The sequence below is a fragment of the Gekko japonicus genome, unplaced genomic scaffold (genome assembly GCF_001447785.1).
Source record: "Gekko japonicus isolate JY-2015 unplaced genomic scaffold, Gekko_japonicus_V1.1 scaffold28, whole genome shotgun sequence".
NCBI lineage: Eukaryota > Metazoa > Chordata > Lepidosauria > Squamata > Gekkonidae > Gekko > Gekko japonicus.
This window is the reverse complement of record NW_015177010.1, coordinates 1,389,310-1,416,218: the sequence shown is the minus strand read 5'-3', so window position 1 is coordinate 1,416,218 and position 26,909 is coordinate 1,389,310. Positions and strand designations below refer to the sequence as shown.

The following is a 26,909-nucleotide window of genomic DNA, read 5'->3' as shown; positions in this document are numbered from 1 at the left end:
GTTGAATTTTAACTGTTCAAGGATAAACAACATTTTAAAACTTTGATGGAGTTGTTGAATTCATGCACAGAGTCTCGGCACATTACAATTTGTAAACACCAACTACTGGAGATTGGGTATTTTTAATGCTCCCTTATGTTAACAAACAAACAAAACCCTAAAAACCATCTTGAGAACATAAGACAAGCCATGTTGGATCAGGCCCATGGCCCATCCAGTCCAACGCTCTGTGTCACACAATGGCCAAAACCCAGGTGCCATCAGGAGGTCCACCAGTGGGGCAGAACACCAGAAGCCCCACTACTGTTGCCCCCCCAGCACCAAGAATACAGACCATCACTGCCTCAGACATAGTGTTCCATCTATACCTTGTGGCTAATAGCCACTGATGGGTCTCTGCTCCATATGTTTATCCAGTCCCCTCTTGAAGCTGTCCATGCTTGTAGCCACCACCACTTCTTGTGGCAGTGAATTCCATGTGTCAATTACACTGTGGGTGAAGAAGTACTTCCTTTTATATTACATGAATTATGTGGGGAAAATAACGTATTGTAGCAGGGGAAAGTCATGCTAATGCTTCTCTTGATGTTTTATAGTTATGGGTATGGGAACATCAAAAATGAAGGGGGAGATTCTTTCCCTTTCTGTGTGGAATGCTTGATTCTTTTGTCTTATTTTCCTCCCTCATAGGGACCCAAAGTGACATCCCATTGTTCTTTCCTCCTCCACCTTATCCTCACAACTACAATCCTATGAGGTAGATTAGGCTGTGAGATTGTGGTGGGTCCAAGTCACCTGGCATGATATGATGTGAACATGGCTGACCCACATCCTTGTCCAACACCATAGCACACCAGCTCTCAGTGGAGTGGAGTAGAGCAGCACAGCACAGCCTACTGCGCATCCTTACTACCTCAGTAGCATCTTATTGCATTCTGTCTTTAAGGCCCAATGATGCAGAGTCAGTAGAAGTGTGATTTCCTCTCTAGCAGAGGTAGGAATAAGGTTGCCAGACAATGGAGAGAGGGAGGCAGAGAAGGAGGAATGATGTTGTGCCAGTGGGTGTAACATCACTTCCAGTGAATACCCAGAAGTGACATGAAGCTGGCATGATGCTCTGAGACCACAGAGGTTTGGCTGAATCCTAAAGCACCATGTCAGTGACAGGGTTGCCACTTCTGAGTGCGGAAATTTCTGCAGATTTGGAGGTGGAGCCTGGGGGATGGTAGGGTTTAAGGAGGGGAGAAACCTCAGCTGGGTATAATGCCATAGAGGCCATGTATTAAACTGTTTCAAAGTACTAAGGATTTTTTGATGATTTCCAGCCATTTTTAAAATAATTGCCCAAGAGGTCTTCTGCTCTAGGAGAGAAAGGACTAGCTGTCATGGTTGTAGTTTTCTTCCCTGGTAGATTCAGGGTGTAGCACAAATTATTTTCACCAGCTCCGTCCAATAACAAAGCTGGACAGTTTTCTTTCAGATTTGGACTTTGTAATCATCATTCACTCATTCTTTTGTGTCCACCCGGCTAGACTATTGCACCTTGATTCTGAATGACTAATGCTGCATTCCTATGCACACTTACTTGGGAGTAAATCTCATTCTCTTCAGTGGGACTTCCTTCCAAGTACACATATTTGGATTGTTAGGGCTGCAGCTCTGTAGATACTTACCTGGGGGTAAATCCTATTGACGTCAATGAGCAATCATGCATAGGATTGGGTTGTATGATATTATGCACACTCTCTTGAGAGTGAGCCTCTTGGAATTCTACAGGATTTACTTCGTATTGGAATACAATCCTAATTTCAGGAGTTTTTTTTGCAATCCTCAGTTAAGCTTGGAATACTTTGGAGGTTGAAGCCATCACAGGGTGAATTCAAAGATGATATTTTAATTTTAAGTAGATTTGCAAGGAAAGTCAAGTTTTAAAAACTCATTTTAGTTCAAGAATCATTACAAAATATATAGCTAATTTAGCTGTCTATAAATGTGTTACGTAAAAGAAGGAAGAAACCCTTTATTTTGTGCTAAATTATAAGTGTATAGTGCAATTCTAAACCAGTCAAGTAGGTGGAGATGTCCTTTCCCTACTAGTACTCATCCAATCTCTATCTTCCCTTATGCACTACCATGGTGTAGACCCCATTGAAGACACAAATATGGATGATATCTAGAAACAGGAACAGCTATGCTTATCGAATCCATACCACCACCACCACCACCACCACCACCATACTCCTTCGGCAGAGACTGCTAAGTCTATAGAACAGTGGTCATAGGATTTCTGCTTGCCTTCTTGGGAGCCATGCAGTTCACATTTGTGTTATTTTGAAGGAAAGCAAATTTAGTGATGGACAGTATTCTTCACATAATGATTAATTAATATAAAATGTAATGATGGCCTGCCACTTGGATAGCATTTAAAAGGATTAGACAAATTCATGCAGAATAGGTGTATCATGGCTGATGACTTAATAGAATGTCTGTATACACAGGGTTTCATTTTCGAGTATCTCCGAGTACTAGATTTTAGAGACAAACAAATAATAATAATAATAATAATAATAATAATAATAATAATAATAATAATAATATACCTTATTGTCATTGTACATAGTACAACGAAATTAAAGGTGCAATCGTTCGGTGATCTACAACCATACTCATACACTCACACAACCATTCACAACCATCCCATAACTCCCTTAAGGTTCACATTGCAACTTAAACCACCAATGTCACCCAAATTCCAATTTCATACAGCATTTAAAGCAATAATAGCTCTCGAATAAAAACTATTTTTAATCTGTTTGTCCTTGTTTTATCTCATTTTCCTGTTTATCTCATTTTCCTGTTACCACATGGGAGTGAATACACATGTGTGGCCTTCATATAAGCACCTCCCTGACCCTGGTGTTTGGGATCCTAAGTCTGGGTATACCCAGGCATGTGGGGTGACAATTTAGGAAAAATATGAAAGATACAGGAACTGAAGAAAGAAAGGGGTGGGGGTCTCTTGAGTAGAGCTCAAAGTAAGGATGCCCTGGAATTGGGGATGCCCTGGAATTACAGCTCATCTCCAGACAATAGAGATCAGTTCCCCTGGAGAAGATAAGTGCTTTGGAGGGTAGACTCTTTGGCATTGTACCCCACTGAGGTCCCTATTCTCCCCAGGCTTCATCCCCAAATCTCCAGGAGTTTCCCAATCTGGTAACCTTATGCTTCCCATCCACCATCAGTGGCCAGGGGGGACCTGGCAACCCTAGCTCAGAGAGCTGTGGGAGGGATAGCAAGACCAGTTCCACCAGTACTAGTTGTTTGTTTTGGTCTGGATGTGGAGAGATCCCATGTTGTCACAAGACATGCTGGACAAGATGGACCACTGGTCTAATCCAGCAGGCTCTACTTATGTTCTTAAAGCTTTTGTTGAAGGATTGCAGCAGTTTCTCACAGAGACTTGGATGTCACATGATGTGAAAGGTGATATATAAATGATTAGATATACACATAAAGGAGCATAGATACATGGTTCTGGCTGTGCTTATACTCCCTGTTACGTCTGATTAAAGCGTGTGAAGGGGGAACAGAACCTACATAGCCCAGCAGCCTATCGCATGTGTAGCTTGGTTTGCTCTGTGCCGAGTTGCTAACCTGTTATGAGTTATATTTTATGTCTCAAGTTTTGAGCACTCGAGTTTACAATCCCATTTTCATATTGTACTAGTAATTAGTATGTCTTGGAATGTGTATCTGCTGAATTCCAGTTTTCCTGTTAGTACTGATTTTTTTTAGCCATTCGGAAGTACTCTTTATTGTCTCCCATTTGAACTGAGAGATATACAAAGATCCCATGATTTAGTATTTTCTAGTAATTATGGTGCCATAGGCGGCATTCAGGAGCTGCGGTGGCTCAAGTGGTTAAGACGCTGAACTGCAGGCTGTGGAAGGTCGGTAGTTCAGCAGTTCGAGACCCGGGTGCCGCATGACGGAGCATCTCTAGCTCCAGCTCCTGCTCCTGCCAACCTAGCAGTTCGAAAGCAAGAAATTGCAAGTAGATAAATAGGTACCACTTCAGTGGGAAGGTAACAGCGTTCCGTGCGCCTTGGTGTTTAGTCATGCTGGCCACATGACCACGGAAACGTCTTCGGACACCGCTGACTCTTCGGCTTTGAAACGGAGATGAGCACTGCAACCCTAGAGTCGGATTCAACTGGCTTTCGAGCAAGGGAACCTTTACCTTTACCTTTAGGTGGCATTCAGACATCATGATCATACCATGGTTTGTTCATAATAAGAATGATGCTGGAAGGCCATGGGCAAGAGCACTGCCTTTCCCCTTCCCCTCAGATACTCTACCAAGGCTGGATTGGAACTAATTTTGTGATGTCTGAACAACACACTTTAACAAATCAGGTGCTTTAACAAGGATACTTGCCTGGCTTATACTTCCAGATGCCTTAACAACTAGTTAAGGCATAACAAATTGCATGTTCTAATTAGTGAAGAAGTCCTCAATCTCACCTGGGGCATGTGAGGTCAGGAGACAGCATCAAACTCAAGTTCTTCCTGAATACATTATATGTGCACTGTGTGTATAATTTGATACCCTATGAATGTGTCAGTGAGTCAGTTCCAACTTGGAAGTGATTTTATATGTATAAATGGTGTATGCAGAGTCACCGTGTATACAGTGCCCAAAGAAAAAGAACAATACCAGAGAGTTTTTGGTGTTTTTTTTTAAGTAAAAGGCTTGGCCAAAATCTGTGCAAACCTGAAAATGGAATTTTCATGTACACAGACTGGAATAGAAATTCTGTTAGTTTCTACTGATTACTACTAACCCATCTTTCTCTTTATTGCAATGTGGGTCACTATTACTACTACTTTGTGGAGAAGTCTAAGAACAAATGACTTTCTGAAGACCAGTATCATTATTAACCTCATTTATAGCCCAACTTTCTCATCACTGAAACTCGAGGCAGATTACAAAATATGAAACGCGATTCAATTAGACAGCAAGAGCCTCCAGTAAACAAGGCACTAGGACTAGGATTTCAGAACTGGGAAAACAATGCAAACAAAAAACTGTCTTAAGACAACAAAAATGGTCTGAGGCATGGCATACCATAATGAATAAAGGAGGGTGACAAAGGTAGATGACATTGTAGCAAAAGGGGAGGTGATGCATACAGTAGACTGCAATACGATATCCCCCCAAAATGACTTCCTGTGCTGTGCCATTAAACTACAGTTCTAATCCTTTATAATAATGCCCTCCTGAGCATTTCTGTTTTGCACATTCTGTAAAATGCTAGAAGGGGGGGCAGGCCCGTAGCTCGCATGGGGCCCACGGGGCCCGGCCTCCCCACGGGTTGTGTGGGCCTCCTCCCCGATCCTCTGCTCCCCCTCCGCCCTGCTCGAAGATGACAAGAGGCACACCCTCCCCCCCCACTTTCCCCAGGCCCCCCCACTAGAAAGGTTCTAGTTACGGGCCTGGGGGGGGGGCTTCCTGATCACCTCAGGAGCAGAGGTGGAACTTGATAGGGGTTGCCAAACTATATAAATTGCTTATTTATTTATTTATTTAAATCACTTATTCCACTCCTCCTGGGGAAACTGGCTGCTTGGGAAACTGGGCTGCATGGCGTTATGCACTACCGAGGTCCCTCCCTCCCCTAAATCCCTCTTTCCCAGGCACTACCCTCTAATCGCCATCTATTTCCAAACCAGGAGTTGTCAACCCTAGACTTGATCCTAATTGTAGAATTGTGTCGAACATTATTGTTAAAGTGGAAATATTTCCTAATTAAAAACAAACAAACCTTCTTTGTTGTTTTGTAGAGAGCTGGATTGAAAGATGTCTCAGTGAAAGTGAAAACAAACGCTATTCCAGTCACACGTCTCTGGGGAATGTTTCTAATGATGAAAGTAAGTATATTCCATGTTAATTTTCAACAGAAGTAGATAGATTTTGTGGTTCTGGAAAGCAGCAACTTATTTTGCCTTTTGTAACCACTTCCCCCAATTTTGAATGTTTCTTTGTGTACCTTTCTCCCTGCTATGTTATTCTTTTGTATAATTCATGTGGTATGTGTATGAGCCATGAGGCAGGATGCAAAAACACCCAACCCCTTTAGTCTGGAGTGGGCATGATTTGGGCCACATGGCACAGTCCGCTCCACCCTTAGGCCTTTACTATTGTGTTCGGAGATTGTGTGCCTGTAAGACCTTAGAGCTGTTGTTTTACTGGTATCCATCTGCCCACAGTGTACTGTCACTCAACAATACATGTAGTGAATGATTTACATTTTAAGGTTTTTTTTGTTCAGAATTTGATTTTTAATGTGTAGTGTAGACATACTTTGGCCCCTCATAACCTCAACCCAGTCCTGGTGAGCAGATATATTCAGTATTGTTCACAAAATGACTCCACAAACAGAAACAGCCCTAGATTCAAGTTGTTGACCTGAGGGGACAATTCTTCCCTGCTCTGTCAAACCCCACCCCCCAAATTTGCAGAGCAAAACCTTTCAGAAATGGAAAGCTATGGAAGCATTCATGCTTGTTTGCAGGAATATATCATGATAATGCTGATGATATTAATAATTTGTGGTTACTTTCACTAGGAGGTTTTGTTTGGTATCCAAACTGGAGCAGGAATTTTTGTTTTTTTACCATCCATATGACATAGTCCCCTAATCGCCCTCTTTTCAGGTTCTTCCCCACTTTGCTATGACAGAGTGTGATCTCTCCCCAATCTGATTTGATACAATCTATTTTGGAAAGATTGCTGTCAAAGCCTTTGGATGATTTGCGGACAGGAAAGTGCACATTTTTGGAAGTCCTCCACACATCAGTGCCATTTTCTTTGCCTCATCTCCACAGCTGCCACCCACCTTCTCTGGTGCCACCTGAGGGTTAGTTATAGGCTTTTTAAAAATGGCAGTTACTAGATCATAGTAGCACAATACTGTTATTTATTTATTTAATTCATTTGTACCCTGCCTTTCTCCCCAGCGGGGACCCAAGTGGTTTACGTCATTTTCCTTTCCTCAATTTTACCCTCACAACAACCCTTATAATGATCTATGGCTAAGATCTACTACTTCCTCTGAATTTCCAGCTTTAATTTAAAAGTAAGAAGACCTTTTTGCTGAGGAGATCCTCTTTTTCTCAGGCCCCCTTAATTTTATTTTTAAACCAATATCAAGCTTGAAGAAGAGTTTCGAATAACCTGAAGGCTTGCTTGTGCATTTTGTGACATTTTAGTTCAGCCTAATAAAAGATATTACACTACTCTTTCCTTTAATAGTAGCCTGACAAGCCCAATCAAGATTCTTGTTTGTTGCAAAATAAAGTGGCCGTTAAAGGATTAAATTTAATAACATCCATTATAGACTCCACATTCTTCTTCATATTTTTATTTTTGAGACACAGAGATAGTAAAAGAATGTCTTTCTTTGGACAAATATTCACAGGGCAGTATGCACTCATTTGAGACTCACAGAAATCTTTGACAGGCCAAATGTATAATAGAGGATACAAAGAAATCTCTTTTTGAGGGCATAGTGTTAAGCCTTTGCATGCGGTTGGAAAGATAGTAGAGAAAGTGTGTGACTATTATTTGTTAAGAAGTGCTACTATCCATGACTGCAAAAAAGAGGAATATCTTTAAGCCTGTTGTATTTTATAATTACTATAGGTGTAGCTGCAAGCACAGAGGTGTTATGGGTGGTGCCATACTGGAATATGATTTCTACCCTCCTTGTACCTATGTATCTCTTTCTTGTTTACATCAGAGCTGGACAGGTTGTTTTTTAAATCCTGGATTCCATACATGGGGAAAACATTTACTTGGCTATAATTCACCAAAGGAAAATAGTTCTTAAAATCTATAGATTATGGTAAGAGTTATTTCAGTAGCTATGATCAGACAAAGATCCATCTAGCCCCAAGTCCTGTTTTCCACAGTTTCCCAATTATATTTCTTCAGGAAGCCTAGAAGCTGGGCAAGAAGACAATAACCTTCCCCTGCCATGATTGGCCTGTAGCAATTGGTCTTCAGAGGTACACTGCCTCTGAGCATGGAGGCTCTATTTAGCCATCACGGCTAATTGATGGACTTATCGTTCATAACTGTGCCTAGTCTGCTTTTAGAACTATCTAAACTACTGACCACCATTAATTTGTGAGGCACTGGATTCTATAAATTAAGCATGCACTATTTGTAATCTACTGCAAATCAATTTAATTGGGTGACCCCCAAGTTCTTGTATTAAGGGACAAGGAGAAACAGCTCTCTGTTCACTTTCCCTATTCCAATCAAAATGTCATAAACCTCTCTCTCCCTCTCCCTCCCTCCCTCCCTCCCTCCCTCTCTCTCTCATACACACACACACACACACACGCACACCCCGTTGTATTTTTACTAAATTAAAATAGCTTCACACCCTGCAGTACCTGTAAAAATTGCTCAGTAGTTCCTCAGATTTAATTCTGCTTTCTGTTTTAGTAATAACAAAGTAAAATTTTACTTCTTAGCAATTTTTCTATACTGAAATAGCTAATGCCATATCAATCATTGTAATTACCATGTTGTTTATAAGGAACATATGTGTGAGCCAAGTCTATGCATGATTAATCTCAAGAATCAAGTTTCTCAGAATCAGGGCCCTGGCTGAACTCTAGAGAGGAAGATTCAAAATTAACCCAGAGAAGTACCAAGGCCAAAGAAGCCTGAACAGCCAATATCATGGCTGTGATGTAATTCTAAAGAGAGCTACGCCCATGGATTTAAGAAGGATGTAACTCTGTTTAGGATAACACTGTAAGGGGGTTAAAGGGATTACCTGGAAATAAGCAGCAAACCAATCTAAATTAATCAGTGTAGGTATGTAACATGTATTTATAAGTTACTACACTCCAGATTCAGACAAAACAGCTGGATTCCAAAGAAGGAACTGTATTCAGGCAAACCTACCTGGGATGAATCCTTCATCGTGCTGTGATCAGTCATGTAACTGATTTAGCCTTTAAAATTCATGCACCATACACATTTTGAACGCAGTGAAAAACCAAGAAGGTATATCAGTTTCAAAAGTGTTGATGTTGTGGGTGGCGACAGTAAAATTCACCGCTGAATTCTGATAATATCATTAGCTGGTTCCAAACCCTGCAACCATCATGAAACTGACTTCAGTGTGATTCAAATTTAAAATTATTTATCAGCAATGTTTTCTTATCATACTTAAAATCGACATTCTTTGACATCACAAGCAAGGCTAGTGCCTACAGTGAATAGGGCATTCTCTGCGGTTGTTCTTTCCTTGTGGAATTCTCACTCTAGGAATGGTCTGTTTGGCCTGTTCTGCCTGGATTGCTAGACAATTACTCAGCATCTTTCTAATCTGCTATTCCTTTAGGACTATGGGAATGATTAGAAGGCAAACTCTTCCATCTGGCTTTGTGTGTATTTTAGTATTGATTTAAGGTGGTCATTATGCTGTTGGTTGGTTTTACTGTAATTTTGAGCCATGGTAGAATATAAACGTAAAAACAAATAGTCTGTGTGGTAGCATGGGCAAATATGCCATGATGTTCCTGTGGCCTTTTTGGTGTGGCAAATCCTTGCTTTTCATACATCTCCAGGCCTGAGAGGGGCAGCTGGGAGAATCTGTGAGATTTTCTTGCATGTCCCAATTTGTCTATATCTATATATCTAAAAGTAAACTCATTAGGATGAGAAAAGCAGCAAATCCAGTCTATCCACTGACAAAGTAGGGTATCTTCCTATTCATGGAAACTCTCAGGTATGCAAACAAAATTGTAAGTTAGCCCCCAAGGAATACCTGTCCCCCAAACCAGTCTGGCAAGGACTACAAATGGTCCAGAATGAATGGAATATTGAGAGAGCTAAGCACCAGCAAAAGGTAAAAAGGCAAGAGGGGAAATCAGCCTGCTTAATAGTACAATCCTAAGAATGCTTTCTAAGAACCTTTTAGCACTTCTAATAGACCAGACTATTCCAATCGTATGAAAATATGGAAGCCAAGCAAGGTCACCACCAAAGAAGACGAGGGCTGCTCTGCACAGGAAAGGAATGACAAACCACGTCTGCTCATCTCTGGCTTTATAAACCCTCTGAGGTTTTCATGGGGTCACCACAGTTGCAACTTGATGGTGTACTTTACCTTTCCCCCCGACTTGGGTAGCCCAGGCTAGCCCAATCAGAAGCTAAGCAGGGTCAGCCCTGACTAGTGCTTGGATGGGAGACCAGCAACAAAGTCTAGGGTAGCTATGCAGAGGCATGCAATGGCAAACCACCTCTCAGTGTCTATTGCCTTGAAACGCTTGTGGGGTCACAATAAGTTGTCTGTGACTTGACGGCCAACCCCCCCCCCCCCACAAAATACTTTCCTGGGAGTAAGCCCCATTGAGTAGACATGCTTAGGATTGTGCTGTAAGTCCCAAGAAGCTCAGAGAATTCTGGAGGATAAGACTTGTGGGGTGGAATGAGGTTTCCAAATTATCCCTCCTCACTGAGTTTGGGCAGCAATCCTAAAGGTCAGTTCTCATAAGCAGGGCTATTTTGGGGCAGGAACGCACAGGAACGGAGTTCCGGCTGGCTTCTGAGTTGGCCACGCCCACTACAGCCAAAACCTCTGCAAGCCAAGGGAAGGCATGGGGTGTGGCCTAATATGCTAATGAGTTTCTGCTGTTGGGTGTGGCCTATTATGCTAATAAGTCCCTGCTGGACTTTTTCTACAAAAAAGGCCCTGCTCATAAGCATGAACATCACAAACAGCTCTGTATAGAAAACATTTCTAGGCAGAACCCAGTACAGGAAGAGAGGGAGGAGGAGCTATCAACGCTCCCTGCCACACGAGGGACAAAAAGAATGGGCAAAGTGCGGCTTTTAAAAGCCGCACCAAAATAGGCATGCGGCGGCAGGGTGAGCCGCCATGCAGTTGCTCCCTGGCACGATCAGATGCCGGGGAGACCGGGGAGGAAGCCACGGGAGGCTGCCAAACTGCGCATGTCTGAGCATGCGCAGTTCGGCCAGGACCCGGGGATGCACTAGCGGAAGAATGTGCCGGCGATCCCATGGCCGGCTTTGATGCGGCCGTTCGGAAAGAACCACCTCGGTAGGTGGTTCTTTTTTGCTGCGGATTATTGCCGGAAGGGCCGGATCGGGGACGGGCGCGCAACGCTTCCCAGATGTTGCGGTGGGATCGCGCCCGTTTGCTTCGCCCCCGATCCGTCCCTCTCCCGGCCCTAATCCTCTCCTGTGACCGGGGCCACAGTTGCCCTGCCTCTGCTTATAACCAAACACATAACTACCCCCTAACACTTTCCTAAACATGGTGCAGAGTCTATGTGGGTACAGTTTGTATGCATGTAGGCACCCCTCTAGCAGCCCTTCATAGAGGAGTGCAGAGCCCACTCACTCACTCCATCCACTGATTTCTACCTACATATGTCATCTGTCAAGGGCTCACCTGATTTCTTACCACTTGATGCTACACTGCTGAGTGTATGTATTTCTCTGAGAAGACTTAAGGAGATGTGAAAGAGAATTAAAGTTTGTCTGATTGATTGTGATTTGTCTGATTGATTGTGATAGCTCACTGTGTTTGTCTGATTGATTGTGATAGCTCACTCACGTGTAACTTGCCACTTTTTGTGGCAAGTCACCAAGTGAAACATATGTTTGAATTCTGGGAATTATCTCAGCAGTCTCTTATTGTTACTAAACAAACAGAATATTATCTTCCTGTTTGGTTGTTTTTTGACTGTCTACACATTTTTGCTATTTATTTAGTGTGGCCTTCACTTCAGCAATATGAGTGCTTTGCATCTCTAATGAATGTTGAACTAATATCCAGCCACTGTAGGATTACTGCCTAAGTGTTTTTGACTTGCTGAGGTGATGTTATTGCTTGGCCTCTGATATTACTGGTCTAACTTGTCTACCTTTAGGTTGTCAGCCAGATATCTGAGTGGATTGCTGGGTTTATACGACAGCTGATTTGAATCCTTTCGAAAGGCTTGTTATTTATTCTTCTGCTTTGTTTGGATGATGTGTAGCCACAAGCCATGTATGGCGGCTGAATAGCCTTCTGGCTTGCTTGGGCAGGGGTCTTGTTGTAGAAAAAGAACTGCCGGAGCTCATTAGCATAACTCATTAGCATAACTTACTTGCATATGCCACGCCCCCTGACATCACCGGAAGTGACAGAAGGCCACACCCCCTGACATCACCGGAAGTGTGTCAGAAGGCCCGGCTACTTACCCTCCTGCTTCATCCTCATTCCCAAACGGAATGAGGATCGAAGCAGAGGGCGGGGTAAAGAAAGGGGCGGGGCTTCACCACGTGACCGCCCCGCCCCCTAGAGGTTCCCTTCCGGAGCTCCGTACCTGAGAGCTCCCCCCCGACTAGAGCCCTGTGCTTGGGTGATGTCAGTGTGTCTGTGAGGTAAATGATACATTTTACCTCATGTTAGTTAAGCTGATGTCAACCCACTATCCTTTGTGAAATCACAATTTATCAGTCCTAACTAGGCTAAGCTGATTTGAAGCTACTGGCCTGTGGATTTAACTGGATAATACTAGTTTTATAAAAGTTAATGACAAAGCCTCAGGCAACTGAAACTATACTTCCCTACTCAATGGCAGTGAACCGCTGTTATTCAGAACCAGGTAATATCATCTACGGTTGCCAGCCTCCAGATGGGGCCTGGAGTTCTCCCAGGATTACAGCTCATTTCCAGACTACGGGCTTCAGTTCCGCTGGAGAAAATGATGACTTCGGAGGGCAGAATCTGTGTTATACCACAGATTCCAGGTGAAATCTCTTCCTAAATTACCCCCTCCACAGGCTTTCCCTCCAAATCTCCAGGAACAACAGCCACCAGCAACCCTAATCACCACTGTTGCCCTATTTTCCATTCTACTATTATTGTGAACAGGGCTTTTTTTTGTAGAAAAAGCCCAGCAGGAACTCATTAGCATAATAGGCCACACCCAACAGCAGAAACTCATTAGCATATTAGGCCACACCCCTGACAGCACAGCTCATTAGCACATTAGGCCGCACCCCCATGTTACCAGAAGTGTGGTCATCCAGCCACACCCACCTTTTGCTTGTTATTCTGTTTACCTTGTTTGTTGTCAAAACCCAGGGCTTTTTTGTAGCAGGAACTCCTTTGCATGTTAGGCCACACACCCCTAATGTAGCCAGTCCTAATGAGTTTCTGCTGTTGGGTGTGGCCTATTATGCTAATGAGTTCCTGCTGGGTGTGGTCAACTTGGAAGCCAGCCGGAACTCCGTTCCTGTGCGTCCTGCCCAAAAATAGCCCTGATTGTGAAGAAGGGAGGAGGGCCTGACTTTGCTCTACTGATCAGATCATCAGGACTATTAGCCTGCGCTCTGCCATGGAAGCTTTCTGTCTGTCTTTGGGCCAGTCGCACTCTCTCAGCCTAACCTACCTTACAGAGGTGTTCTGAGAGTAAAACGGAGGAAAGGACAATGATATAAACCATTTTAGTTCCACATTGGGGACAATGTTGGGGTATAAATGAACTAAGTAAATAATTAAATCGCCTTTAGAAGGGGGAAGTTAGATTTAAAAAACAAACAAACAACCCTTCAGTATCTGACCCATACAATATTAGGAATGGCTTCCCACTTCCTTAGCCTTTCTGGCAGGGAGCTGAGCCTGTAGAGAAGCATCTGCCTCCTCCTGCGTCTCTCAGTTTCTTTATTATCATGTCATACATTATTCTCCAATAAAGAAGATAACACTTCTTAAAAAATCCAGTATGGAAAATTTCCAGAAGTGGATTATGGCTCAGTCCACTGAACTCTATTGATGCACAACCCTCTGTTTCTTTCTGGCTTACATGAGAAAGCACAGCGCCACTGCTTGCTTGGCAATACCGCTGAGCCTGTGGTCTGTCACTAAAAATTATATGCACATTCACACTTGCTCGAGTTGTACTTTGTATATTTCCGAACTTACCTTGGACGTTCGAGAATTTTATTTACAAAACTATTCCGTTATCTCCTTGTTAGTGGCAAAGAGATCTAGCTGAAAGCATGTCCCTTTATATTGTTTTTTCTCAACAGATGAAGAAAAAGAGAATAACAGAGCATCCAAACCACATTCTACTCCAGCTACTCTGCAATGGTAAGAATCCCTATTTAAAAAGAAGAAAACAGTGTAATCGTTAAACATTTTAAGCTACCTATGTTTGGTTTGAGAAGAGTAAAAAATAACAGAATATTGGGATGATTTTAATAGTGCTTCAGGGCTTTGGATCACTGAACTATGTCATTTCCCTATAATCAGGTTGTGAGTATAATTTGCAAATGCAAGAAAAAATTCAGAATATAATACTAGATGAACAATTCTGCTTTTGAGACTGTGCTTTTGTTTTTGCTTATTTTTAAAAAACACATTGCTAGTATATATGGAAACTCCTGCTAAAATCTCAGAAACCTGATTTTGGAGGAACATAAACTCTTGCTTATCCCATAATGAGAAAAACCAGCATAAATTCTGCAGGACAATAAAAAGCGCAGAAATATGCATAATAAAAGAGTTCTGTGCTGTGAACTTCAGGAGAGATTTGCCTGGGTTCAGACTGAATGAGCTTTAAGCCATCCTCCATTTACTGAACCACATCCCATAAATACAAATGTGAGAGCCCTTAAAGTAGGGCTATACTCATAGAGTGTTTCCCATACTATTATTTAATTGTGCAGAGAATATGGCATCATTGTTAAATTATTAGGGAATTCACACATCTTTCCCCAGCTGGGGAATTATATTTTCCTAGCTTTCAAACCACAGTTTGCTTTGGTTGGTAAAATTTGATTTTCCTCTCCAACTACTGTGTCCAGTTCCCTGTATCGACCTAGGAGAAACAAGCTCCATCCTTCCTACATTTGCATAGCCTGTGCAGATAGTCCTGTGAGCCAAGACGTCACAGCTAATTAGATCACGCAGTTGCTCCCAAAAGAAAACAAGCAAATACTGGCAGCAATAGTCACTCAAACCTTTTTCCAGCATCCTCATTCATAGAGGTAAGCAAATCCCTACACCCTTGGGATACTGAGCTCTGCGGGAATGCCAGCATATTTGCTGTCATATCTCAGACTTTTGAGAGATGAAAAAGCCACACTATATTATCCAATCCCCTTGCCAACACAACTACTTTCTGCTCTTTATTCTGTTTCATGCATATATATTTATCACACATACCCCCTCCCCCTACTTTTTGCAAAAGAACTCACATCTTCCATTCAATGTTATTCTAAATAATAGATTTGAGGATGACAGTCAACCATTTTGTTGCTGTTTATTCCTAGCTGTTCCATTCCATTCAACCAGGCCTAAAGTGATCATTATGTTGATCACATACACACTAAAATTATTATTAATGATATCAGTGAAACTGGAAACACTATGACAACTCCTGTATTTAATAAGAATTGCTTATTTATTACCAGGGTTCATTTCATAGAAAAAGAGATGCAGGAGCTCATTAGCATAACTCATTAGCATAACTTATTTGCATATGCCACACCCCCTGGGATCACTGGAAGTGTGTCAGAAGGCAACACCCACCGCTCAGGCTCCACTGGACTGTTTTGGATTGCTAGCTATTGGGGGGGGGGGAACGTGCAGATCTGTCCTCTCAGAGGAGGGAGAGCTTGTACCTGAATAAAACTTGGTCTTAAAGGTGCCACTGGACTGTTTTGGACTGGGGGGCCGGGGGGACCTCTGCAACATACCTGGCTGCTTCTTGCTCTGACTGAGGACTGCTGGGAGCAGGGGGTGGGGCTTGTTGCATGTGCCCGCCCCCTGGACTCTTTACTGCCGGAGCTCCGCTCCTGTAGGAAATGACGCCTGTTTATTACAAATTTGTCTGCAAGATCCAGGGCAAAAATTGGACTAATGCAATCACCCTGACAAAACATTTCAACTGAACTTCTGAGCCCAGTTCACTCCTAAATCCTTGAGATGATGCAGCAACTGACTGCACTATTTATTCAGGAACTGCTTATGTCAACTGTAAGTAAACAAATACACAAAGACAGCTCAGAACCTATATTGCAACAATAAAACCAGTATAAACACTATAGGACAATTGTATAGGTAAGAACATAGGAACGACACCAACTCTCTTGTTTCAAAATAAACGTGTTTTCAGTTGATGCTAGAAGGCCTGTAAAGAAAGGGCTTAGACAAAGCCCCGGCCTGGGCTGGGAGCTCCATAATTTAGGGGCAGCTGATGAGAAGGCCTTTACATAGAATCAAAGTGCTGCAGAGTTGCTGTGTAAACTCAGTAGTGCATGCCTGTAGTGCTGACACAATACTACTGTTGAGAAATGCAGCAAGCCACTGCAGTCAGCATCAGTGTAAGGAGAGAGATTCATTTCATTTCTTACATTTTTATCCCGCCCTCCCCACATGCGGGCTCAGGGCGGCTCACAACAAGGGCACCGGCAAATATAAAACATTAAAATCAGAATAAAAACAACCAATTAACATTAATAAAGTGCTCCATGATATTCTTATTTTAGTCAAGTCAAGATGAAGGCTTGTAGATGTTAACCCAAAGCCCATTTCGGCGGCACCGATCCATCATGGTACTGAAGTGGTCTTATATTGGGCCATCCCCTTGCCCCGTTGTTACCACAGGATGGTTGTTGTTGGTGGTAGTGGCAGCTCCTAATTAAAAGCCTGGCGGAAGAGCTCCATCTTGCAGGCCCTGCGGAACTGTGAGAGGTCCCGCAGGGCCCTGATCTCCTCTGGGAGCTCATTCCACCAGGTAGGAGCCGCCACTGAAAAGGCCCTGGCCCTGGTTGCCACAAGCCTGGCCTCTCTGGAGCCTGGAATCACCAGACGATGTTGGGCCCCCGACCGTAGTGCTCTCTGCAGTTGCCCCACAAAACAACAATAAAATCACATGTTCGTACATCTTTAGGGTTGCCAAGTCTTTTTGACTCACCGGCGGGGGAGCATTGATTCGGTCCGGGAGCTGCCGCGGGACGCGGGCGCGCCACCAGAACGTCACAGGAAGTGACGCACGACGTAGAGCACGTTGGGGGCGTGGCCCAGATCGTCGGGGGGGGGGGGGAACCATATGGCCAAAACTTGATGGTAGCATACTGGCTGAATTCCCAGCTGACAAACCCAAAACAGCATTTTTGTACTGTATTATCTGCCCAGTGTTACCTGAACCATGGGAGAGGACTGGACTCTTATCAACTATAGTGGAACCAACAACTTCCATGTGAAAGGAGCTATGTGCTTCATGCCCTTCGCATGATGCTAGAACACCTTTTGGTTTTTCCAATATTTGGAAGACACATTACACATGTCAAGAAACAGGAGGGAACTGGGTTTGAGACACGTAGATGAAACAGAGTATATTTCATAGATCACATGGTCACATTGTACAAGGTAGTCTTACATACCCACCAGCCTTTGAAATTGGCTGCTGCTGAACTGATACAGACTACATATGTGTCTGCCAAATGCAGACACTGCGGAGGGCAGGTGCCTTCCTTTTTAATCTAAGGCTTGGTCTACACATGCAGATAACTGAAGTGATAACGAAGTGGCGGAGTGCTGGGGTGGTAGAATGGGCAGCACCACTTCAGTCTATAAATGATGGTTTTCATATTTTCCCCCATGGTTATATTTACAATGTCCTGTAAAACTATTTTTTGTTTAAACTGCCCCCCAAAGGGGCAGGATTTGATTACATTTTCCACATAACATACACAAACAATCATAACATATACATACATACTAACATACAAATAAATACATGTTTATTCTTAATTCTACCAATATTTATACTAATACCTATTCTGCCTTAATACAATTTCTCATGAACTGTGTAAGCAACTTTTCTGTTGCTATCATCCTAACAGGTATATATTTCATTTAGTAAACTATTGGTCTGTCTCTTGCAAGCTTGCCTACATATGTTTGTCATACCAGTTATAAAACCGTGACCAAGTATTCTCAAATGTCGAATCTGTTGCGCCTTTTATCAATAAAGTCAATTTGTCCCATTCTGCAGCCTCCAAGATTTTGTTTACAAGTTCTTGTTTTGTTGGTATCTCCAGTAATTTCCAATATTTTGCATAGAGAATTCTTGCAGCCGTAGTTAAAAAACAATCAAATAGCGATCATCTTTGTTAGAATTATCAGGTAGAATATTCAACAACAAAGCCTCTGGTGTAAATGGTACTACAGTCCCTAATACCTTCTGCAAGATTTCGTGTACCATTACCCAATATTTCTTAGATCTTTCACAATGCCACCACATGTGGTAAAATGAGCCAACCTTATTTTCACATTTCCAACACTTATTAGAACATTTTGGGTCAATTTTAGCTAACCTTTCAGGTGTTACATACCATCTATAAAACATTTTGTATATATTTTCTTTATATGAAATGGCTTTCATAATCCTAATATTTTTCTTCCATATTTGATCCCACTGCTCAAATTTAATAGCACGCCCAATATTCTGCCTCCATTGAATCATATTCCCTTTTACTATTTCATCCACCATTAAATCATCAAGTAACAACACATAAAGTCTTCGTAAAAGCTTCTGGTCCATAGATGTCATAATCTTTTCAATCTCTATAAGGTTTTTATAAAATCCGATTCTCTTGTCTTTGTCCTGTAAAACTAGATGAGGAAGTAAAGAGCCAAGTTAGAACCTTTCCTTCTGGCGTGCTAATGTGTTATTTTTGTTTAAAAAATTAATTTAAAAATTCCCCCCCTCCTACAATCCAAAGTGGCCCATCTCATTCAGCCATCTCAGAATTCTACCATCTCATTCTGTTCTTGGGCTGGTTCTGTTCCTTGGACTGGGCTGCATGACTGTTGACCAAGGAAGTTATCGATCAGCTATAGTATATTGTGGTCTACCAGGTGATAACTTTTCTGCAGTTTGCAGTTTTAGGTTGGCAACAAATACAGGAGCTCTAATCCAGGCTGTTGTGGGCTGTCAGGCAGGGCTAGAGAGGGATGCATTTGACTGGGGGGGGGGGGGTGTCACAAGAGGTGCAGCTCTGACCTAGACAGAGAAATGAGTAGAAAAGGAACTGCTGTAGTTTGTTTCGTTTAAGGTATTCTGAAACGTTTAAAATATGAGTCATCCAGCAATATTGTAAGTTTCATTGAAGATTTTATTGTGATTTACTGGGAGTTCACATTTCTTTATTAGGGCATTCTTTCTAAACTGTCTCCTTCTGGTAGTGGTGATAGTCTAAGTTCATTATTTTAGCCACAATACAGCAGGCTAGAGCGGAATTCAAAAAAATTTTTGAAGGCAAGAAAATTAAAGACATTGTGTAAGATGGGATTTCTAATCATTAAGAAAGTTCAGGTATAATGGAATATTGTTCAGTGTTGGACTAATGACTCTGTGTGAAAGAGAAAAAGGAGAGAAAAATTCATCAGATATGATGAAGCAATATAATTAAGAGGCTTTCTTTCTATCCTGTCTTGTTCAGAAAAACTGACATGCCAATTAGCAGCTATAGCAAAGAAGCAAAGTCTCTCCGCTTTGAAAAGGGGTTTTGTTGAGGTCCATGAGGTTGAGGGAAGATGCTGCAGCAATATTGCTGGAGAGAGACGGGGAGAATAGATGTTGCTCTAACAAACCAATTCTGTTCATCTCATCAAATATCTTATTAAAATACTTTGCCAACGGCCATGATAAATTGTATAGTAAAAAAATCAGAAACAAGGTAGAAAACGATATACGCACGCTCATCTTTGGTTTCTACTGGATAGTGAATAAACAGCCCATATGAATTCTAGTAATACATTTAACAATAAACAGCATATGTTTCAAGGCCTCAGCTCCATAAGGTTATTTTCAGAAACTGTTATGAGCAAATCAGTTGATATTATTATGAGGATCACTGGCATATTTGAAGTGTAGCTCTTGAATCCTTTTTGCTAAACTAGAAGATTTAAGCCTTGAGAAGAATCAGGAATTAGAAAAGCACATATAACAAAGGGCTACCTCCAACTGGTATGAAAACACTAATTCAGCTGGGGTGGGAGTCACACCTCTGTTAGATATGACACAGTATGCACATCTTGGTGCTGCACATGTTATTCCTGTCTCTCTTCAGAGCTATGTGCTGAGTTCACACATGCAGCCCCAGCCAGAAAGACCAGAGCTGAAATGATAGCACTGGATTCAGCCTCTTTCTCCCTTCCCAAATAGGTAATAGATGCTGTCAAAAACATTTCTTGATTGGAGGGTAAGCAGGTTTAGCTAATGCTGGTGTAGCTACCAGCAACTATGGTTAGATGATTAAAAATGGTGTAGGTAAAACATAGGGTTGCCAGTCCCCAGGTCTGGGCAGAAGTTTCCCTGCTTCTGGGAGCTCCCAGCTGTGTTAACCTGTTGCAGCAAAAACAACAAAGTGCCTTGTATATTATATATATACTGTGGCATATGATTTCATGGGAAGGAACCTTTCTTATGGGACATAGAAAAGCAATATTATATTGGCCCTGACAATGTTAATTCAGTTAATGCAAGCTGGTGAATTTTAGCAGAAGAGGCCAGATTTTTAGTGGACGCCCACTGCCTTGGCCAAAGGCCTGGTGGAACAGCTCCATTTTATTTGTTTATTTATTTATTTATTTTGTTACGTTTATTAATCGCCTAATCCCCACGATTGTGGGGCTCTAGGTGATGTACAAATTTTAAAACCATAAAAATATAAAAACGATATCTAGCATTATAATACAAAAGTAAAAAGCAAGTGGCACAAGTTAAAAGCAAGTGGCACAAGTGATGTGCCATCCATGGTGGGCAGCCTGATTCCTCATTCAACCCCCACCCCCCCGGCTCAGGTACAGGACCTCCATCTTTGTTGGATTAAGTTTCAACCGGCTTTGCTGCAACCACCCAGCCTACAATGTCCTGGTCAAATTCTCCATCCATAAATAGTGGGTAATGGTCATTATTTTTTAAAATCTAGTTATTGTAATACAGGGCAGCCAACATATATGTCGTTTCCTTTGTTTGGTTATTGTTTTCAAGGTTGGAGGAGAACTATGAGATTGCAGAAGGAGTTTGCATTCCTCGAAGTGCCCTTTACATGCACTATTTGGATTTCTGTGAGAAAAATGACACACAGCCTGTTAATGCTGCAAGTTTTGGAAAGGTGAGTATGGAACAAATTCAAATGTCTTACTATGAAACATCTTTCAAGGTGTAGCACCTCCTCCTCACAACATTAACTGCAATCTGAAGAAGCTACATTTACTCACTTACGGGAAAACTGTGAAGGAAATTCCGTTTTAATTTTTCACTGGTAGGTAGTACCTGGATTGGACAATTACTGGCATCAGTTGCCAAAAGTATTGGGGGTAGGAGGCAAAAGTGAAAAACCAGCTGGACGGATTTGTCTAAAGATTAGTGATATAGTTCGGCAATGTCAATGGAGTGCCATAAAGAAGGTAGAAGTGAGTCCTTTATTCCAGTTGTGTGTGTTTTGAATGTCTTGGAATTGTTAACTGCCTCCAGTTTCTTTCCCCTGAATTATGGTGAAAAATACTAACTATAAAATGTCAACCTGCTGTCAGAACCACTGTTAATATTATTCTACAGACTTGGTACCCATAAGGTAGAATGAAGAGAGTGCTGGAATGTAATAGGAAGTTCAGATAGTTCAGATGTTCAGCAATTATATAATTTGCATTAATAACAACAGTATCTATATTGAAAGCCTGTGTGGTATTGGTTAGGGTCTGGGAGACCCAAGTTCAATTCCCCAATCTGCCATGGAAGCTTGCTGGGTGACCTTGGGCCAGTCACACACTCTTAGCCTAACCACCTCACAGGACTGTTGTGAGGATAAAATAGAAGAGAGAAGAATGATATAAGCTGCTTTGGGTCCATATTGGGAAGGAAGATGGAGTATAAATGAAGTAAATAAATATTAGTATACAATTGACTCGACTGGCTTTCGAGCAAGGGAACCTTTACCTTTATAATACTAATAGAATAATCTACAATATTTTGTTCTGTCACTGTTTTGCTTTCTCAGCATTTATTTTTGCATGTTTTATCATGTTGCCCACAATGATAGGTGAGGTGTATAAGCAATAAAATAGTATAGCATAAATTTCTGTTTCCTTAAAAATATTTGCTGTTTATATATCCCTTATAAACTGCTTTTTCATTAAGAAACATATATTAAACTTCCTTTTGGAAAATAATAGTTTTTCAACAGTTGTTCAAGAGGAAGGGGATTTTTTCTTTAAGAGGTCTGGGAGATAAGTGTAAAAATTTAAAGTTTTCAAGGTTTCATTAAACTCTTAAGACAAACCAGCATCTCCCATCCTGTTTAGAGAAGAATTTAGATGGAATAATTGGAAAATATAAAGTTCACTGAGCAAAGATATACGGGGGGAAATGTTGCCTGTTCTTGTAAAGGTGTTGAAGAAAGACTAGACAAATATTGTCTTCATATTAGAGAAAGAATGAGCAAAAAAACCAACAATAATCCTGGGTGGGTGGGTGAATGCTAGCTGAAGCAAGATATGGTGTACGAATTGGCAGAAAAACAAAGAGATGGGATCACAGTGTAAATTACATGTTAAATACAAGGAACAATTACTGTGGTATGTAGGCTACTATACTTTATTTGGTAAAACTGCATCTGATTTTCTTCTTCATTAATTATCTTCCTCTTGTTGCTCTGTGATTATCTTCCTATTGTAGCAATTCAGCTTTTACATAAGGAGCAAGCTAGTCCCTTTTGATAAGCAAGTACAGAACCTTCTATTATATTGCTGGCAAAACGCTCTCCCAACCACTGAGTCCTCATGAAGGAACCTCCTTAAAAATGCAAATAATAATACATTAATAAAGGTTGTTATTGTAGGAAGTGGCAGCATTATAAAAAAAGTGAAGTTGCAAGGGCAGAAAAGAAATGTTGATAATTAGGCACATCTACCAGCGACATGTTGAAACTAAAACGTCCACGTGCATTTTTTGATTTTGTATTTAAATGTATTCCCTTTTGTCGTAATGTAAGAACAATCCTGTATTTAAAATAAATTTATTAACACTTTTTGACAACACATTTTGGCAACTTTCCTACTTCAATCCCAGTTTCTTTTCTCTCAAATAATTGAACTTCATGTGTCCAGGATTCCATTACTTCCTCACTTGCCTCTCTGTCCCAAAGGGTGTTGATTGGCCCACTTAACTGAATCATTTACTGCAATGCTGTCTAAGGGGGCTGCCCTTGATGACTGTCGAATATTGACTGGAGTGGACATTAGGGACCATATCACCCCAGTCTTGTTCCATCTGTATGGGCTCCCAGTTTGCTTCCAGGTCCGATCCAAGATGTCAGTATTGACCTTTAAAACCGTATGCAGCTTGGGGGCAGCATCCTGTAAGGACTGCCTGCTCCCATATGAACATAGCTGTCCACTCCAGTCGTCTTTGGAGGCCCTGCTTCAGGTGCCCCTGCCAACTGAGGCTAGTTGGGTAGCAAACAGGGAAAGGGCATTTTTGGTTGCGGCACCAAACCTTTGGCATTCCCTCCATAAGGAGGTTTGTCTGTCTCCTTCTATCATTGCCTTCCTCCAGTGCGTAAAGACTTTTTTGTTTGATTTGGTGTTCCCTCACTAGCTCTTATTAGGACTCCTCCTTGTTTGTTTGTTTATATGTTTTATTGAAATATTTTATATACAATCAGTGCTATTTTAATATTTTGATGCTTGCCACCTTGGAGACCCTATTTGGGAGGAAAGGTGGCATAGAAATGTTTTAAATACATATATAAAATACAGAACCAGCCATTTCTGAGGCAATTGCTGCATGCCTTTTCTGCCAAGGCTCTTGCCTTGCTAACTGCTGCATGACAAGCAGAAATTGATTGGTTGAGGCTTTCTATCACTGCATTATATGCTGGGAAAAGCTTCTCTTGTGCAATTTCTTTCATGCAGCTGTTACTTAAAGGCAAACCATTCCATCTGGTCAGCTAATTTCTACGAAATACATTAAAAGGACTAATCATTATAGTTCTCAGCACAGTTTAAGGATTTTATTTTTAGCAGCCCCCAGAGGGAACAACTTAATATAAAAAGAGACTGCAAGTGCAACTGTAATTAAGGCTGCAAATATACTTATTTGTATGTAACTTTTATTGAAACTGGTGTTATATATGAGAAAAAAAAATCTAAGTTTGGAGCACATGTGTAAAATAGAGTTTTATGTGACAGAAGTTGCCCCTTCAGAATTCTTGTTCCTACACTATATTTTCTGTTCCTTTGTATGTTGTTGGAGGATACTATTAGTGTGGAGCTTTATGATTTTGCTGATCTGTCATAAGAAAGACTGCCATGGGAGTCTTCATGAATTAGTCACAAACACTTTTTCTTATTTTTGTTTATGAAGATCTAAACAGCTTTATTACTGTTTATGACATACAATGTACAATCTTTAGCAGACGTGCCATCTGTTCATTAATGCAAGGAACTCTTCTTTTTTTAGTATCACTAGAAATACTCATGGAAAATAAGATCTGTACCGTAACTGCAAAAAGCAAAAAAATTGCCTCTGTCCAGCTATTTCATGTGTGGAACATTTCCGGCAACTCTTCCCAGTCCTGCGTTGTTTCATGTGCCAGCATTTTACACGTGTTCCTTCGGTCAGCCTTATATTGGGCTGCTGGCTGCCATTATGGGTTATACTTCTTTATGTCACAGATTTTTACCGCTTCTGTCAGGTTTTCAGGCTTTTCTAGTAATCTGTGTATTGAGCTACAAATTCACCCAGATTCATTTTTCTAGGTATTGTGGAAGTTTTATGACAATTTCTGTACTTCCATAAGTCAGTCAGGGAGGCCCAAACATTTTAGCACAGAGAAACAACCAAATTTACCATGAGGAGAAAGACAATTTGAAGCTGAGATCAAATTGAACTGAATTAGCCAGCTGTGGAAGCTAAAGAAGAAGAAAAAAGCTTTGTTTGTAAAAAGAGCAAGTGCTCTTGGCAAACCAGTAAAAGACAAACATGAGGCCTCCATGGTGTTATTGAGGCATTTGAGTCAAGGAATCACTAGTGTTGCCAGGTTCTCCCCCCCCCCCAGCTACTGGTGGGAGGTGGCAGGTAGGGTTGCCAGCTCCAGGTTGGGAAAGTCCTGTAGATTTGGGGATGGAGCCTGCAGAGGGCGGGAACCTCAGTGGGCTACAGTGCCATAGAATCCACCCTCCAAAGCATCCATTTTCTGCAGGGGGACTAATCTCTATATTCTGGAGATGAGCTGTAATTCTGGGGGTTTCCCCGGGTCCCATCTGGAGGCTGGCATCCCTATGAATCACCTTCAGACCAGTTTTCCATTGTGTTAAACATGGAGGGAGCTTTTCTTTGCTTGGTTGCTTCAACATTTTGAGTGCTAACAGAAATAAACAGCCTTTCTGTGTATTTATATAGAACAATCTGCACCTTTAAGGTGTCTTTAAAAAAGGAGAGCAGAACTTTCAGTTTCAAATCAATTATATATGTCATTTACGTATTGCATACATATTTACATATTGTATATCATATGTAATTTATGCATTACATATGTAATTCTTCCTTATTCTGGTTTCTTTTGTAACATGCAGTTCATAAGTCAACAGTTTGTGTAATATCAACTAAGTATGCTTCCATACAAACAGATTTGTGCGTGATAAATATTCTGAATCAAAGACTCTTGAACACACATGGTGGGGCAGGCAGAATCTTTGCTGCTACAGAGGCTATCACGCCAAAACGTCAATGAAAACTCTAAACCTCTGACTGTTTGTGTGTTACTAATGCTGATAGCAGCAACAGATAAAGGTACCTTATGGACTTTGGGGGTACGCATTTGTTGAAGCAGGCCCAGATACCTTTTCTCAAGTCAGTATATTTCTGTTGCAAGGATGTTGCTTTTTTCAATCTATAACATTTTTATTTATTTATTTATTTACCTTCAATTTGTATCCCGCCTTGCCAGTGCAAACTGGCTCAGGGCGGCTTACACAAGTTACAAGTTACACAATTTTGTTGCTAGGATAATGTAAGATTTTTCTCCAGCTCACTTTATTTTTAAAAGATGTTATTACATAATATTAAAACATATAGGATTGGATCCAGCGAACATTTCTGTTCAGTCTCACCTGAATCCCCTCCTTTTACAGCCCCCATCACACATGGCTTTTGTCCATTCAGGTCACATGATCCGCAGCACAGACTTTTTTGTGGTTATTAGGGGATCCTCTCATCCCTTTTCACCAGTGGAAAAAACAGTTGGAGCCAACCTATAAATAGCAAATACTATATACAAATAAACAAACATATGACTTTTTATTGTTAGTTTTAACTGTTTTTATTGTGATTTTATTGTAACGAGTCTTGGACTTGGCTTTTGTGATCTGCCATGAGCTCTCTTTGGGGAGGGTGGAATAAAAATCTCAAAAATAAAAATAAATACATAATTACAGTGTACAAGGTCCTGTGTATCCATTTGCATAACAACTCTTTCTCTGGATAACAGAACTGTAGCTGCCAACTTACATCCAAATACTTTATATTTTTAGAGTGTTGCAAAGCTGTTGATTTTATAATTTTCATTGTATCCCACATTTTTTAAAAATATATTATTTCTTGCTAGGCAGGTACTGAGATTTCCAGTAGTGTGCAAACATTATTCTAGCTACAGCCAAAAAGTTTAACATCAGCAGCGATGCAGTATGTGAACATCACTACATAATTTAATAAAATGACTTTTGGTTTATTTTTATTTATCTATTTAATTTATACCCCGCCCTCCCCACCAAGCCAGGCTCAGGGCGGCT

The 26,909-nt window shown here is 41.2% G+C and overlaps 1 protein-coding gene across 1 annotated transcript in view; it reads left to right on the top strand.

Moving 5' to 3' along the window:
• RFX4 (regulatory factor X4) overlaps positions 1 to 26,909 on the top strand; it is an 80,203-nt gene that overhangs the window by 5,200 nt on the left and 48,094 nt on the right. Inside the window, exons 2-4 of the mRNA XM_015427559.1 lie at positions 5,845 to 5,931; positions 14,132 to 14,192; positions 21,109 to 21,232. Coding sequence (XP_015283045.1) covers positions 5,845 to 5,931; positions 14,132 to 14,192; positions 21,109 to 21,232 — 272 coding nt within the window. The remainder of the gene's footprint in view (positions 1 to 5,844; positions 5,932 to 14,131; positions 14,193 to 21,108; positions 21,233 to 26,909) is intronic.